Source organism: Salminus brasiliensis, chromosome 23 (assembly GCF_030463535.1).
Source record: "Salminus brasiliensis chromosome 23, fSalBra1.hap2, whole genome shotgun sequence".
NCBI lineage: Eukaryota > Metazoa > Chordata > Actinopteri > Characiformes > Bryconidae > Salminus > Salminus brasiliensis.
Genome location: NC_132900.1, coordinates 4,980,681 through 4,997,241, shown reverse-complemented (window position 1 = coordinate 4,997,241; position 16,561 = coordinate 4,980,681). Strand labels below are relative to the sequence as shown.

The 16,561-nt window shown below is 42.4% G+C and overlaps 1 protein-coding gene across 1 annotated transcript in view; it reads left to right on the top strand.

Annotated features, from left to right (window-relative positions):
- Window positions 1–13,136, top strand: part of ahrrb (aryl-hydrocarbon receptor repressor b) — a 48,346-nt gene extending 35,210 nt beyond the window's left edge. The window contains exons 3-8 of the mRNA XM_072669428.1: window positions 3,204–3,310; window positions 5,224–5,313; window positions 9,861–9,984; window positions 10,912–11,045; window positions 11,356–11,540; window positions 12,152–13,136. Coding sequence (XP_072525529.1) covers window positions 3,204–3,310; window positions 5,224–5,313; window positions 9,861–9,984; window positions 10,912–11,045; window positions 11,356–11,540; window positions 12,152–13,136 — 1,625 coding nt within the window. The remainder of the gene's footprint in view (window positions 1–3,203; window positions 3,311–5,223; window positions 5,314–9,860; window positions 9,985–10,911; window positions 11,046–11,355; window positions 11,541–12,151) is intronic.
- The last annotated feature ends 3,425 nt before the right edge of the window (window positions 13,137–16,561 follow it).

Here is a 16,561-nt window from a genome sequence, read left to right as displayed (position 1 = left end):
ACCAGCCAAATCCAAATACAATATGGAATTTGGAAACGCTGATTTGACCTTTAGTTTCCAGTATTTTCGTCTCTTTCATTCATACCGATGAACAGCCTGGTCTTGTGTGACTGGACGTACTGCCTGCCGGCTTTGCAAAGATTGCTGCCAAGTGAACAGACTTGCACTATAAGGTCTTTGACCGTCATCGCATTTAAATTCATCCTATTTATAAAGTAACCGTAGTCCTGCTCACAATAATTACCATTGCTAGGTCATACCAGACAGTGTTGCTGCCCTCTCGTTGTGTCCACAGTGCAATGTGCTGTTAGCAAGCTAACATTAACATTGTAGCTAGCTGGGTTAGCTTTTAGCCTTTCCCACTTGCACCACTCGCTCCCCTGTGTTTGGCCTTCTTATCAGAGCTGCTTTCTCTTCTGATGTGAGTTTAGGTCCAGTTTGCTTAAAATGAGGTTGTCCAGCCTCGTGTTAGTGTTAGCTTTTAGCCCTAATCATAAAATAAATGTTTGCACTTCAGGACTTGCCGACGTGACCAAACATGTTAAAAAGATTATAGAAAAGATAAAGTCCATTTCTGCTTATTATTGGGAAAGTTACTGTCAGGTTCATTGAGGTGGTCATTTGGTCATTTGAACCCTGTGCGACAGGGTTCAGCAGCATATGTAATTTAAGAATTTTGTCTTGTATTTTGTTTGTACATCTTAATTTTTTGTACTCTTTTAGTCTTATCTCATTGTGTATTTTTTATTTTCTTTAATTTCATTATTAAAGTCATTATTCTTTACTCTTTTATGTTTGTACATTGACCTTGGATATCTTAAAATGTGCAGAATCATCATTATTTCATATTTATATATCATATATATCATATTTATATTATTATTGTAATATACTATATCTACAGTATTGTATCTACAGTATACTTGTAGTATACTGTAGATATAATTACTCATTCAAACAACGGAAAAAAAGCACAAGCAGTAAAACAGGCCGATTATCCTCGTTGATGAAGGAGCAGACGTGATACCACAGTGCTCTTAATCACGGTACATCCGACACTTTATGAATAAGGGGGCCAAAGGGTTTAATATTTTTTCCCAAAAATGAGATTTTGCTGGACTCCTGCTTCTCCTGATTCTGATCTCACCAGATTTCCCTTCTAGCATCATACTGTGCTTGAACTGCATGCTGGCTGTAGTTCCGTTACCAGCTATGCAAACAGTCTCGCTTTGCTTGGTTTTGAATGCTCTCACACTCACCCTGTGATTAGTCTCAAAGCAACATATGTAAATTTAGGTTGGTGAACCTTCCCTTGAACCTCTGACTCATGCAGTTTCCCACAAACACGCAGAATTCCACGCAAAGCCCATCGTTTAACACGACTCCTTACCATGGAGTCAATATGGAGGAATCCAGGCGTTTTGATCTGCTAAGCAAACATAGGCCACTTGACTCGACAAAGGCACGCACATTTGGAGTTATTTTCCCCTCGCAGTGGACTGGTCACGGAAGGCGGCGCGGTAAGCCCTGAGAAAACCATCAGCAGCAGAATCTTTGAAAGGGGCTGAGGGAAAAATTGACGGCCAGCACGGCAACAGGCTGCTGGCTCCCGGAGTGGAATCTCGCGTGGTCTGACACTGTGGCCAGACAGGGCAGAGTGATGATGTGTCTAGAGCGCAATAGAGGGTTGTAGAGGGTGTTGGGAATACGGGATTCTCAGGCAAGAACTCAAAATATTTGTCCAAACCCGATGGGACCCATTTGGGTTTGTTTGGGTACGGACATCATTTCTTAAATAGGACACAGATTTGGTTCTGTTTTCTCATTCCCATCCCATTTGTTTATTTATGATCTAATGGCATCCATTATTATGACTGTAAGTTAACACACACCGACACACTCTATAGAAATGTAGAGGTTTTGTCAATTTTGAGATTAGATAGACTTTTGTTGGATTAGAAATTTGTAGGTCTGCTGTCTGATTCCAACAATTTTGTCAGGATTGAGTTCAGATGGTATTCTCTTGGACTGAAGTCAGTAATTAATAAAATAATAATAAAAGCTATAGTCAGATATAAGAACTAGAATATTAGAATCTTTTTAAATATACAATTGGATTTAGACAGAATTTTGTTAATCTACAATCAGATTTAGACAGAATTTTGTTAATATACAATCAGACTTATAATTTTGTTCATATACAATCAGACTTAGAATTTTGTTAACATACAATCAGATTTAGACAGAATTGTGTTAATATACAATCAGACTTAGAATTGTGTTAATATACAATCAGACTTAGAATTTTGTTAATATACAATCAGACTTAGAATTTTGTTCATATACAATTAGACTTAGAATTTTGTTCATATACAATCAGAATTAGATAGAATTTTGTTAATATGCAATCAGACTTAGAATTTTGTAAATATATAATCAAATTTATATAGAATTTTGTTAATATACAATCAGACTTAGAATTTTGTTAATATACAATCAGAATTAGAATTTTGTTCATATACAATCAGACTTAGAATTTTGTTCATATACAATCGGATTTATATAGAATTTTATTAATATACAATTAGATTTAGAATTTTGTTAATATACAATCAGACTTATAATTTTGTTAATCTACGATCAGATTTAGACAGAATTTTGTTAATATACAATGAGACTTAGAATTTAGTTGATCTACAGTCAGATTTAGACAGAATTAGTTTGAGTTACAGTCATATTCAATCAGAATTTGTCTAATTTTGGTCTAAATAGGTTTTCTGTAGTAAACGCAATGTTCTATAGAGACCCATGACACTGATCAGTTTGTGTGCTTAAATGATTCCATGCCTGAATAAAGGGTTCTTTGCACTAAACTGAATCCTTTTTCTGCTTAGCGCCTAGCTGAAACTGGGCTGCTGTTGACAGATCTGGTGGTGGATGGGGTTTCGTGTTGGCCCTGCACGCTCATAGGCGTATGCTGTGTTGATGTACTAACTGTGAGTGCAGTTAATCTGTGATTGTGTGCCAGGACTGTGTGTACGTTGGAGGAAACTCTTAAAGAGTGTTTCAAGCCATTGGTTCCTTGGAGAATCTGCTGTTCTCCACATGTAATCGTAAAGCTCTCACGCAAGCCTCATTTGGAAAGGTTTGCTTTGGCTACATGCATGGAACTCATCTCTCTCTCTCCCTCTCTCTCCACACAGATATCCAGGAGAAACCATGCAGAAAGCACAGCGCCGAGGCATCCAGCCCCGAGCCCAAAAAATGCATCCTTGGAAACAACGTTCTGGAAAGCAATCTTCTGCTGGAGGTGAGAGGCTGTGTGTGTAAGTGTTAGCCCCAGACTGACCTCAATGATGCAAGACTGACTGACAGAAATGAGGAAGCAAAAAAAAAAAAAACAACACTGACGAAAGACAGTCCATTATTGCACCTTACCAGACCAGAGGCCATGTATCATCACTGTCATATGGAAACTGTACAGCTCAGCACCATCTACCCACCTTGGAGAAAGCAAGGCGATTGCACTCTCACTGGGCCTTTGCTGCTGATGGCTAGCAGCATGACTGGGATTTGAACCAGCGACCTTCTGATCATGGTGACAGCACCTTAGTCCACTGGACCACCCGGGTCACTTTTCTGTCTTTTTAAATAGTTAATGTCTCATTAAGCAACGCCTTTGTTTCTATTCAACTTCCTTCAGAAGTGGGGGCTATTGGCAAAACCAGCTTCGTTGTGGAGTTTAAGGTTTGTTAAGTTCATTGACCTGCCACAGATTGTGAGAAGTTTCCTTCCAGAGTTTGCTGGTATTAAAAAAAAACATTCCCTCTCCCAGTGAAATGTTCCCTGTGCCACTGGCTGCAACACAACCCCAAAGCATGATCGATCAGCCCCCATGCCCAACAGTTGGAGAGGTGTTCTTTTCATGAAATTCGACACCTTTTGTCTACAAACATACCTTTGCTGATTTTGGCCAAAAATTTCTGTCCAAACTTTTATCGTCAGTACATAGGCTGAATTTTGTGGAGAGGGCTCATAAATGTCTGATGACTCTTACATGAAGGTCATATTAGTGTAGGAGTCACTGCACAGTAGAACAGTGCACCACCACTCCAGAGTCTGCTAAATCTTTCTGAAGGTTTTGCAGTCAATCCTATGAGTGACTTTCATGCTCGTCCAGGCCGCAACTTGATCTCCACCATTCCTGTTACCTGCCTTTCCTTAACCTCCTAAACTCCACCCCCCCCCCACCCCCCAACGGTTATAACTTAGGAACGACTCAGCCAGTTTTCATTGCTTTATTATTTGTTACTAAGTTAGTAATCCTTAGGGTGTTATAAAAGTCACAGGGGATAAGGGATTAATTACATTTGGAAGTAAAGGAAACGCTATGTCTTCTCCTGCTTTGTAGGCATTGATTATTTTAATGTCTAGAATGCCTATGGCTGCTAATTGTTGAGACATGGTTTCAGGAGTCAGGGTGTTTATAAAGCTTAGAAATTTGCAAGCTAATTTAGGTCTGAGAGCTCAGTGAAAGCTTTTTCATTGCTCAAATAAAGCAGCCACAAGGCGAGGAGATGAGTCGAGGCTGTCACAGGCACATTTCTTTGTAATTCTTTAGCAGTCACGCTAAAATCCCACTTATTAGAATAGTAAGACAGAAAAAGTAGCTTAAGTATCTTCTTCCGTCCATCTGTCCTTCCTTCCCTCCCTCCCCTCTCTCTCTTCTCCATTTCCTTGCCCTTGCCATAAAATGGCTTAAAAATATCCTTGCCTGGCGTGCTAGTGTTAGGTCAGTGTCACACGGCCAAGCGGGAAGAGCCTCTGCTGACCCCGCGATGACACAGCCAGCCAAAGAGCGCGCCAGCCAAAGAGTCACGCGAATGTCAACAACCGGCAGCAACAACACAAGGCAGTGCAGCCTCGCGCCAGCTTGCTAAAGAGCCAAAGACTGTTACTCCTCTCAGCAGAGTCAGACCCAAACTGCTGTGTGAACTAAGCTAGGTCAGGGCTGCTCTCTCTGCGCACCGCCATAGCTTTCAGAGGAGAGGTGGGCGATATGGACGTCTACATATACAGACTACATTATATCACAGTGCAGTTTTCTGTATATAACAGTATGTCAGTACCATTAGTGCTTGTAAAATAATGGAAAGTGCATGTATGATTAAAAAGCATTTGAAAATTTGTGCAAATGCTAATAACTGAGTCCCTTTTCTTTAGTCTTTGACAGGATTTCCACTGGTCGTGAGTTCAGATGGAGTCATATTCTATGCCTCCTCTACCATCGTGGACTACCTGGGCTTCCATCAGGTAAATCTTCTCTCATTCTCCTCTTAAGTGTCCCCTCTCCTCACAGCAGATCAACATAACATTGCTTTCAGTTCTGACAGACTGTATCCCATGTCATTTTGGAGCATTTCTATTGGTCCATTTGTCATGAAATTGAACAACTGCCAGATTCACTCCAGTCAACATGCTCATGTGGGGCTTGGGTGGAACATGGGCTAGGTGTGTTCCAGGTGGGCATGGGCTCTAAGTGAGTTTGTCCATGTGTTGTTAGCTAGACCTAGTTGGGCTTCCCAAATGAGTCCCATCAATACAGCCCACCCTAATCTCACATGGATCCATCTAGGCACACCCAACCCACTTGTTAGTACTCTCATCAGCCACCAGCCACTGCCTCTAGCAGATGCCTGTGCCAGCCAGCATCACACTGAAGGGATGTCCGGAGAGAGAGAGCAATCTAACCACCACCCAGAGAGAGAGCAAGGCCCACTGTGCTCTCTCAGGCGCCGGCTGCTGATGGCAGGCAGCATGACCCAGGAGGCGATAAGTCAACTGGACCGCTCAGAGCCCTAGCCTAGTACATCTTTTATACAGCATGGAAAACATGGTTGCTCACAGAAAGACAGTACAGACAGTTACTCTGTTTAATAACCTTGATTTCAGAAGAAACGATGAATGAGCAGGCGTAATGTATATTTAAAAGAGTATAGTGTATATTCAATCATAATATAAATTTGACACAATATGAAGAAAAAGGACTAGATTCAAATAATGTGAAAAAAGTGAAAAATGACAAAAAGGAGATATGCAAGATTTTGCATAGCAGTGATGATTTATTTGATTTTATCAGTAAATTCAGCAAATAAATCAAAATATGCTGTAAAATAAAACTAATAACTGAAACGTCCAAACTTTTGCTTCTGTTTGAATATAGTGTAAGCCGTAATGCAGTCACACTGTGTAGCAGTAGACTGTGTAGCAGTACAGCACAACTGCAGTTGTGTTATTCAGGCTGTGTTTGAATACACAGGAATATGAACTGATAAAATGTGACAGTGTAAAAACTTGTGAAAGTATTATTCCACATCATAAATCATATATTAGCCATTTTTCCTCAAAGTAAAGCACGTGCGTTACTCCTTTATTGCTTCCAAGACAATTACTCTTGACTCTCAGCAGCGCTGGATGTCGTGACCTGTTATGCTTTTTATTTGATGATGACAAAAACGTGACGAATGCACACCATGTCTGTCTAAAGCCTCCAATAAAAAAGCTAAATTAAGAAAGCCTAGAATGTGTCAGTGACCTGGAAAAAAACACCTCCCAGTCCTCAAAGGAATCAAAACAAAAATAATGTGTGGTTGCCTGTAAAAGGTTTCGCGGCCTGTGTCGACAATAGCACGCCTCGGGCCTCCTCCACCAAAGACGTACAAGAATAGTCACCTCCTTTCACCCCTGTGTTAATTTACGAGGGTCTAACAGAGCTCTGAGTGTCAAGTTCCTCTGGCAAGCATTAAAACAACTCTTCTAACAAAAAGAATTCGACAACAGTCATCAGATCTGTGGGCTGGTGGAAACCAAGAAGTCACGGCTGTGCAATGGGTGTGCGAACGTGGCTCTGTAAGATGAAGCGTTCACAGCCGTGCGTGTTCCAGTCCAGGATTTAATGGAAAGGGGGAATATTTTAAAGGGATTTTGTCGTTTTATGAACAGACGGTACAGCTGAGAAAGAAGCACAGTGGAATTACAAGTGTGGGTTGTGTGGCCTTTCAGCACCGCCGGTGTCACGCAACACACAAACACAACTAAGACCAAACGCCCCCCCACCTCCTCAAACAGACCACTGCTATGAGGAACAAAGGCACGGAAACTCAAAGTGACAGACTGAGTAAAGACTTTGGCTTTAAAGGCACATTTCACCCAAACTTGGTGGCCGACCCTGACTTAGGAATGAATGCGAGTAGCTGCTCATTGGCAGTTTGTTGTTGTACTGTAGATGTGATTTACATTATACAACTATTTATTTATAATTACACCATTTATTATATAATCAGTCAGATAATGAATTACACTTACATCTCATTCCAATCCCCAAAAGTAGAGCCATTGCCTTCACAACACAACCCTTGAGGTTTGACGATTCTTTACTGGTGTTTTAATGTAAATCTAACCAAACTATGTCCCACTCCTTATGTCCCAGGTTAGCATTGATAGCAATACCAGTTGATAACAACGCATTATACAGTATTTTGCTTATCCTAGGATTATGGAAACACGTCCACAGATAGAAAAAAAAAGATTTAATGAGACACAGATAGAAGTACTAATAAACTGTATATTACTACTGCTGGTGTGCGGTGCAGCCATCTTGGATTTTGAACTTTGAGCTGGTGAAGCTCTCCCAGCTTTCTGAGTAAAAAATCTGACTTGTGGACGGGACGCTCCAGTTGAAATTTCCTACTTCAATGAGCTGTAGGTGACCATGACCCTTTTGGTAGGTACCGACCCCTGTATACTGGGAACACTCTGGGAAGACCTGCCTGATGTTTTGGAATGTGTTGACCTGTCTGTGCGACCAAACAAGCTTAAAAACATGGTTGAAAAGGTCCATGTCGGTCCACCTAGGCCTCTTAGTGGGGAATTTACTGTTGGACACGGGTGGTACTTTTTTGCATTTTTTTTATTATTATTTGTATCAGCATTTGCAAATGATGGGAAAAATAGCCACGTGGTAAAAACATCTGACATCTGATGTTAGCTTCACTCTTCAAAAGGAAGGTACCATAAAGCCGGTATACTGTCACTGTTCTCACTAAAACCAGATTTGATGTGTTTGTCATTGTTCTTAACAAGTAACTTAGTGTAATGACGTTGTAGCAAATCTTATATAATATTTCTTTTGCTTTATATCAAAGTTCATATTGGGCCAGACCCCCTGGCTGAAGGTCGGCCTCTAACCCCCTCCATGATTTTAAGAAACCATTTTTATAAATGACGTGTAAAACCTAAACCCCTTAGCATAATATATCTATAATGTAAAGATTCTGTAGCAATTAAGGTTTTACATTCTTTTTTTCCATAAACTGAACATCCAGTTCCATTATTGTTAACAACTGATCTTGGACTTGTCATTTCATTGAAGAGCAATGAAGAGTCTGTATGAATTATTTACTTGTTCCAGCTGCCAGAGAGAATGCCCTGTTGTTTGAAATGGATTTGCTCTATGCTTGAGTGGTCCATGAGGTAAACATAGTTAACACAAAAACAGAATTAAAGAGATTCCCAGTTAGGCCAAATGTATTAGATCAGCCAAGACATGTTTGTATTTTAAAATCTGCATCTTTAGTTTTTACACTGGAGCTACAAGGCTACAAAAGTTTGTAATGTACAAGTAATGAAAGTAAGTACCCACCAAATAGCATCATGCATCACTGGTCAGCTGTATGCCTAAATCATCACACACTTACACTCATCAATCAATCAATCAATCAATCATACACACACTGTTATCATTAAAAATAGACAAAAGTGCAGACAAAATGCAGCATTCAAATGGCTGCTATTACTGTTATTAGCAACCAAATGTTTGTGGACAGCCCTTCTAATGAATACATTCAGCTACTTACTAACGTAGCAATGGATGCACTCACACAGCTTGGCTAGAGGGGTGTAAAGCCCCCCAGCATTGAGCTGTGGAGCAGTGGAGAACTGTGTTCTCTGAAATGATGGATGGTGGTGCTCCATCCAGTACTTTTGGGATTAGTTGGAGTGTTGGGGATGAGGTGGGGTGGTGGTCATCCAACAATCTGACCTCACTAATGCTCTTGTCACTGAATGCAATAGCCAGTGAGTGCTCTTGTCACTGAATCCAATCTTCACAGCAATGCTCCTCCAAAATCTAGTAGAAAGCCACCTTCCCTGAACAGTAGAGACAGTTACTCCAACGAAAGCAGAATCAACTCTTTTTATTGCCCCGAATTTTGGAAGTGTCCCAAGACTTTTGTCCATATAGTGTCTGTCACAGACCTTTGTCAGAAACCACATAAGCGAGTCTATTTGAGGCAAATGAGTGAAAATGTAGATGTTCAGTTTGTGCAGGGCTAATTATTGGCACACAAACTTCTGGTAGTTGTTAGCTACATTAGCCATGTAGCTCAGGGCTACAGCCAAAAGTTCAGACTCCAAACACGACGGGGCTGAAAGGCTACGTTTTGGGCCGAGTAGAAAACTGTGCACGTTTGAATCCTGTCTGAACTATCGCTTTAAGACTAGCTGGCCAGAGCAGGCAGGGGCACGGCGGGTAGCGCCAGTGGCTCTGTGGGTTTCTAGCCGTCGACACTCACTGTGTCCACTCGAATACCTCTGCAGCGGCTGGCTATTGTGCTAGGCCCACTCGAGCATGAAGGAGGTTAAGTGGACAGGTCACTGCAGTGGCCAAACACAAAGGGCTCACTAACGTAAGGGGGCTAAACGGGGCCAGACTCAAAACTGCATTTCTCTCTGTGTGTGTGTGTGTGTGTGTGTGTGTGTGTGTGTGTGTGTGTGTGTGTGTGTACTTCTCACTGTTGCAGACGGATGTGATGCACCAGAACGTCTTTGATTACATCCATGTGGACGAAAGGCAGGAGTTCAGAAGACAGCTCCACTGGGCCATGAATCCCACCCAGCAGGACCACCAAGCGGCATCAGCAACTGGTGTGCATATAATTATCAGCAACACAGCAACACACACTAGGAATGCTTTCTAGTAATTCTGCACAGTACACTGTACTCAATTTGAATAGATTTTTTTGTATAAACAGTAAGTGTGTGACTTTAGCTGGGGTAAAAATGCTCAGATGCACTTTAGCAAGCCTATTTACCACCCTGTTATTTTACCTCTGAATTGACCTCAAATGATTTTTTTATGGAGGGCTCGTAAACTAAAAGAGGTTAAGCTCTGCTTTTGTGGCTGCAACAGGCTGAACAGCGTAGCATAGCATAGCTTCAACAGATCTGTGTGCTGTTGGCTAGCTGTGGAGATTGTAGTAGGGTTAGCTTTTAGCCCAGCTCCTGGCTAGCACTCAGCTAGCACCCCCTGGCTGTCAGTGGCAGTCCCTGCGGTTTCTCCCGTGTCCACCATGCAGATATACACAGCAGCTCTTCCTCCGCTCTGCCCTCGTCTGGGTGTGCTTCAAGATTTTAGCATTTTAGCCTGTTCTTGGCCTGTTCTCTTTCATCATTCGTTCAGTATGTCACTATAGGAAACACCCTCTATGTTAACCAACCATGGATGAACCAGTGGCACCATGTCTGGCAGCTAGCTGACACAGCAGTGATCAGGGAGGATCTACCACCTATATATGCATCTTCCAAATTGGCCATTCTCAGAGCACGCTCTTCTCCAGTAAAGTGCAAAAAGGGAAGTGTGCTGAGATACTTCACTCCTGATTCAGAGAACTGAGCCACTCGGCACCCCCAAAGAATTTCTTTTTAAAGGGCCTATATCCTACATTTCTCCCAGCTTTTGGTGTCTAATTTGTAATTAAATCTACACTCTATATCTGGAATATAATATCAGTACAGCAGGTCTGTATTGATCAATGCCAACCCGTGTTTGTTTGCAAGTGTGTGATGGTCTAGGTGAGGACTTGACAGTGGGCAGTCTGTTCAACGCTCAGGAGCCGGACGGTGTCCCTCCCGATCTCTCTCCTTTCCTCACTCGCTGCTTCATCGCTCGAGTTCGCTGTCTGCTGGACAGCACGTCTGGCTTCCTGGTACGTCTCACTGGAATCTACAAACTGTAGAGTAACACACCTGTCCAGTGAAGTCTGTCTCATATAGTCAGCGAGAGAGTGAGTTAAGGCCGTAGTCTGTGGAGTTTCTGTGCCACTGTGCTGACTAAATGGAGATTCTCCATTAAAGGGGAAATTTCTGTAGGCTTTCCTCTTTAAAGGTCTGAAAATAAAAGTATAAACAGTAAAATGTATGTTTTTCTCTTGGAAATCAGTGACATGAGTCTGGATCTTCACTAGAAGTTCCTTGATTCTCACACTTTGCTTCATCTTTTGACCTCCCCTCCTACAGAGCATGCAGTTCCAGGGCAGCCTGAAGTTTCTACAAGGTCAGAAGAGGAAGAGTGAGTCGGGCACTCTGCTGCCCCCTCAGCTGGCTCTGTTCTGCGTGGCTGTACCACTCGTTGTGCCCTCTAACACCGAGCTCAAGATGAAGAACATGATGTTAAAGAGCAAGCAGAAAGGCTCCAACAGCAGGTTCACACTTCAGATAGTTTACATACTCACTGACCTGGGAGGGTTTCTCAGCTGATCTGTAGTTGTCAGCTGTGAATGTGTGTGCACTGTCTATTTTAGGGCTTACAGTATTTACTCAGATATGGGTGGTACTAGATCTCTTTACTTAATTACCTTTTGCTACTAAATTGGAGAAAGAAAACAGTGGACGAACATGCCTAAAAACGGTGGTCTTTTGGGTCTGGGTGGTCTTTTTAGCCCTGTAAGTTCTGAGGAAGGGCCTCCATGAGCATCAATTGGGCACCCATGACCCTGTCGCTGGTTCACCGGTTGTCCTTCCTTGGAGCACTTTTGTTATGCATGATGTTATGGAGATGTTCTGACCCAGTTCTCTAGCCATCACAATTTGACCCTTGGCAAACTGTCTCAGATCCTTGACCGTTTTCCTTCTTCAAGAACTGACTATTCATCTGCTGCCTAATATGTAGAACCCACCCCTTAAGCATTATCATTGGAACCAGATAATCAATCACTTTTCTAGTCAGTGGTTTTAATGTTATGGCTGATCAGTGTACATTTTCATTAGCCATTTACCCTGCATTTACCCTCATAAAGTGTTTTTGTCTTCATAGTGAGAAGAAGCACCGTATGTCTCGTGGCTCCTCTGATGCTGGAGACATGCTGCTGCTCAACTGGACTACCACATCCTCCAGGGACCCCTGCCACAGCAGCTCGTGGACTGCCCTCGCCAAAGAAGGCACCCAATATAGAAGCGAAAGCTACTACAGTCAGGACGAGCCCCTGGACTTTTGCCTGTCTTCTGTAGGGGTCCCCAGAGTGCACGCTGCAGAAAGCCCATGGGACACGCGGATAGGGCCCACTGGCTATTTCTCCAGCAAGTTAAGCAAACATGCCCAATCCGGAAAATTCCACACTTCTCCAGGCCTCACAGCTGTGGAATCACAGGGTAAACCTTATGGACACAGTGAAAGGGACGGTTACGGTGGGAACGCTAGGAGTGAGAGCAGGTTCATGGCACATAATGACTGTTACAGCGGACTGCTGCTGCCAGAGAACGCCATCAAGACAGAGCAGGACTCTGATTCAGAGAACGGCTGCAGTAGGTACACCACCATGCCCCACAACGGAGTTTGGCGCTACAGCATGGCCTTCAATGATGGTCACCAGGTGAAAACAGAAGGCAACTACTATGACCACTGTAGCCCATGCCAAAGTGGCAAATTGGCTGGTATCAGCCCAACTCTTAATGGCCATCACAAGTATCTCTATGCAGGTCCCAGCAAGCCTTTAAAGTGTGTCCTAAACAAAGACGCCAGTCATTCTGATCCTTTAGGCAACCAAGCAAACTGTCTTGATGGACACATGTACACAAACGGTTCTACTGAGCCCAAAGTCTTCGTACAGCCAGACTACAAGCTGAGCTACGAGTTCAGGAGCCAAAGTCTTCTTCACTCCATCAAAAGGGAGCCCATGGACTCTCCACCATGGACCGAGAGCAGCCACAACATTAGTCAAGCACATGCAGACAGAAACGTGGCAAACTGTCCAGTGAACGCAATCGTGCACAAAGCCAATCCCTACTTGTATATGCAATGATGTCTGAACCTCTGTGGTACTTTAAGGTCTGATGTACTTTTGGAGTTCGTGTTGGATTAAAGGAATTCTCCATTGTTTTTTAACCTAATCTCTGTGTGCAGCATCTCTATTGTACTGTTGACTACTATCAGCAGTACGTTAGAAGCTGTTTAAAGCTGGCTCTTCATGGCTTTATCATTAGTGGACATGAAATCAGTAAGTCATTTGTTACAGCCTTTCTTGTATATGCATGATAGAGGTCTGTTATCTGACCCTGACAAAATCTAGTGTATTTTGGGCTGGGTTTGGACCGTTTGTCCCGTACAACATCAGGATCGAGGCGAGACGATATTCAACTTGCAATTGGTTGGGCCAATTGTTTTTGGACGTACAACATCAGGATTTTTCACATACAACATTAGACGCAGTTTGGGATGATTTTATGATTGGGATGATTTAAATATATCAGGCTTGGTTTTGGGATGCGTTTCGTATATAATATCAGGTTTGGGTTGGAGCAATTTCTCGGGTACATTGGGCTTGGGATTTTCTTTTACAATATCAGACTCAGATCAGGACAGTTTTTCATGTATAACATCAAGCTCAGATTGTCCAATTATCACTCACAACATCAGCCTTGGATTGGGCCACTTTTTTACTTACAACATCTGGCTCGGGTCTGGCAAATATTTCACGTACATCAGCCTTAGATTGGGAGAGTTTTCACTTACAACATTAGGCCCAGGTTGGGACAATTTTGTATGTAGAATATCAAGCTCAGACCAACCGTCACTTGCACACTCGGGTCGGGCTGATTTTTCATTTTCATTGCTTACTTGCTCTCTGTCTCTTCTCAATGATTTCTACAGTATGAGACGTTAGTAAGCAATGGCAGTTCAGGGGAACTGTGGAAGTCAAGAAAACCTAAAAAAAAAAAGAAGTCTGAGTCTGTTCTTTACACGGTTCACAGAAACATCTTGTCTGTGTCCGCTGAACCTTTGCTACAGATGCAGCAGCTAGGAGGTTACGTCGAACAATACTGGAGTATTCCTTTAGGTGCTCAGGTTTACCTCTCCCTTTGCAGAGGCAGGTGGCATAGTAACACTGGTTTTGAGGGGTCGTTCTATATTTCAGCACTTTTACAATGATGAAATTGAATTTTAAATAAATGTATGTGATGTTTTTAGGTTATGTGTAATACAGAGATCCCTCATATGCAACGAAAAGGAAAATAAATTGTACTGTTTTGACTGTTTTGTTTGAAATATCAGTGTAACATGGAGAACAAATGATCATTTCCATAATACATGTTGGTCGTAGTCACACTGGCTTTAAAACAGGTGATATGTATCATGTTTTCGGTTTCATTTGAGCCCCTTTCTTTTGGTGCTGATAATTAAGCGAATTGATTTTTTGATTCTGGGATTTTTAGGAGATGAATTGGAATCATGCACAGTGTATTAATAATGAGAGTTTTGCTGGGGGGCGGGTTTTGTGTTTTGGTTATATGTTGGGTATCTGTTAGAGAACTATGCACTGTGTTTTGGGGAAAAAATGCTGCCATAGGTTTGAATTACTGTCTTAAACATACGCTGTGCTTTTACACTTCCCAGTGTTTGTCAGATCAACCTTTTGATATGACAAGAATCAGAAATTAATCCATATATCAACATTAAACTGTCAGTATTTTGCAGCGATACCTTTTTATTACAAATATTGTTGGGTTTACAAGCACATTTGTGTGGTTCATCTATGTTGTTGACCTGTATACAGACTGTTAATTACCTTTTGTCAGGTAGTGTAAATGAATTGTATTGTATGTAATGAACCGTATTGTCTGTCTTTTCTTTATTAATTTCAACAAACTCATTTTGCAGTATATTTTGAATATGGTTCACAAACTCTTTTGTACACAATTTAGCTGCTGAGCAGCAATCACTGAAAGTTGTATTTTTGTGTTTGTATTTTTGAAATGTATCGAGTAAAATATTGCATCGCCCCTGGGAAAGTCTCCTGTTATTTGGACCATGATGGAAAATGATAGTAATTGATTGCATTTTTATCTCTACAGTTATTGTGACAGGAATTATAGCACATTTAATAGGGTGCGTACAAAAGAAAAAAGCTGGGTTCGTGATCACAGGGTTGTGGGTTCAATACCCACTTCTGTTTAGCTGTCCCTATTGGGCCCTTAAGCAAGGCCCTAAATCCAGGGACGCTGTAGCAAGGCTGACCCTGTGCTCTGACCCCAACTTTCCAATCTGAGATTTGTGAAGAGAACAACTTTGTTGTACTGTACGAGTATTAATGTTAGCAATTAATAGAAGCTAGTAGTAGTAACCCCCTTCTTACCTCATATAACCACTGGCTGTGTGGTTACTGATGTAACAGAGGTTGCTGATGCTAATGTTAGCCTGTTAGCTTATCTGGGGCTTATCTATAGATATAGTACAAGTATTGAAAGAAAACCCAATGAAAATTATATGATATGGGCCCTCTAAACAAGCCAATAAGACCATAAAAGGGTAAACGAAGAACAACATGGATACATACATGTAGTAGCTTTGTGTAAGTAGCTTAATATACACCAGTCAGCCATAACATTAAAACCATCCGCCTCATATCATGTAGGCTCCCACATGTTGCCAAAATAGCTCTGACCCATCGAGGCTAAAAGCCTGCGGCCTTCATGGATCACATCCGTGAGGGTTGGGTCCCCATGACCCTGTCACTTAAATAGCTTTGAGCAGGGCCTGACCACTGCACACTGACCACCCCACAAGATCTGCCCGTGACCCAGTTGCCTAGCCATCACAGTCTGACCCTGGTCCAATTGGGTCAAAGCTTGTCCATTTCTCCTGCTTCCAACACATCAACTTCAAGAACTGACTTAAAAACATTACATCAAAAACAACCACATTGCCCATTTCTGACGGATTGAGTTTGGCTTCTGTATTTATCCCATCCGTGCAGTGAAACCCACACAGAGGACAGTGAGCACACATGCCCGGAGCGGTGGGCACCCAGGGAGCAGAGAGGGTTAAGGGCCCGGGTATCGAACCCACAACCCTGTCATCAATAGCCTGGAGCTCAGCGGTTAGAGCTCCAAGCTATTGATAACAGGGTTGTGGGTTCGATTCCCGGGCTCGGCAAGCTGCCACTGTTGGGCCCTTTACCCTCTCTGCTCCCCGGGCACTGGAGTTGGCTGCCCACCTGCTGTGTGTGTGTGTGTGTGTGTGATAGTGTGTTCACTACTACTACTATGGGTGATAAGTAGATCCCATCCATAACGAGATCATAATGCTTAATGCATAATGTTTCTCACATCTCCTGTCAGTGGTTTTAATGTTATGGCTGATTAGACGCAGCAGCAACACCGACGCAGCACGCCTGCGCAAATCCAGCGCAGCCGCGACCGCGGCGATGCGCATACAGAGTCGTTGGGC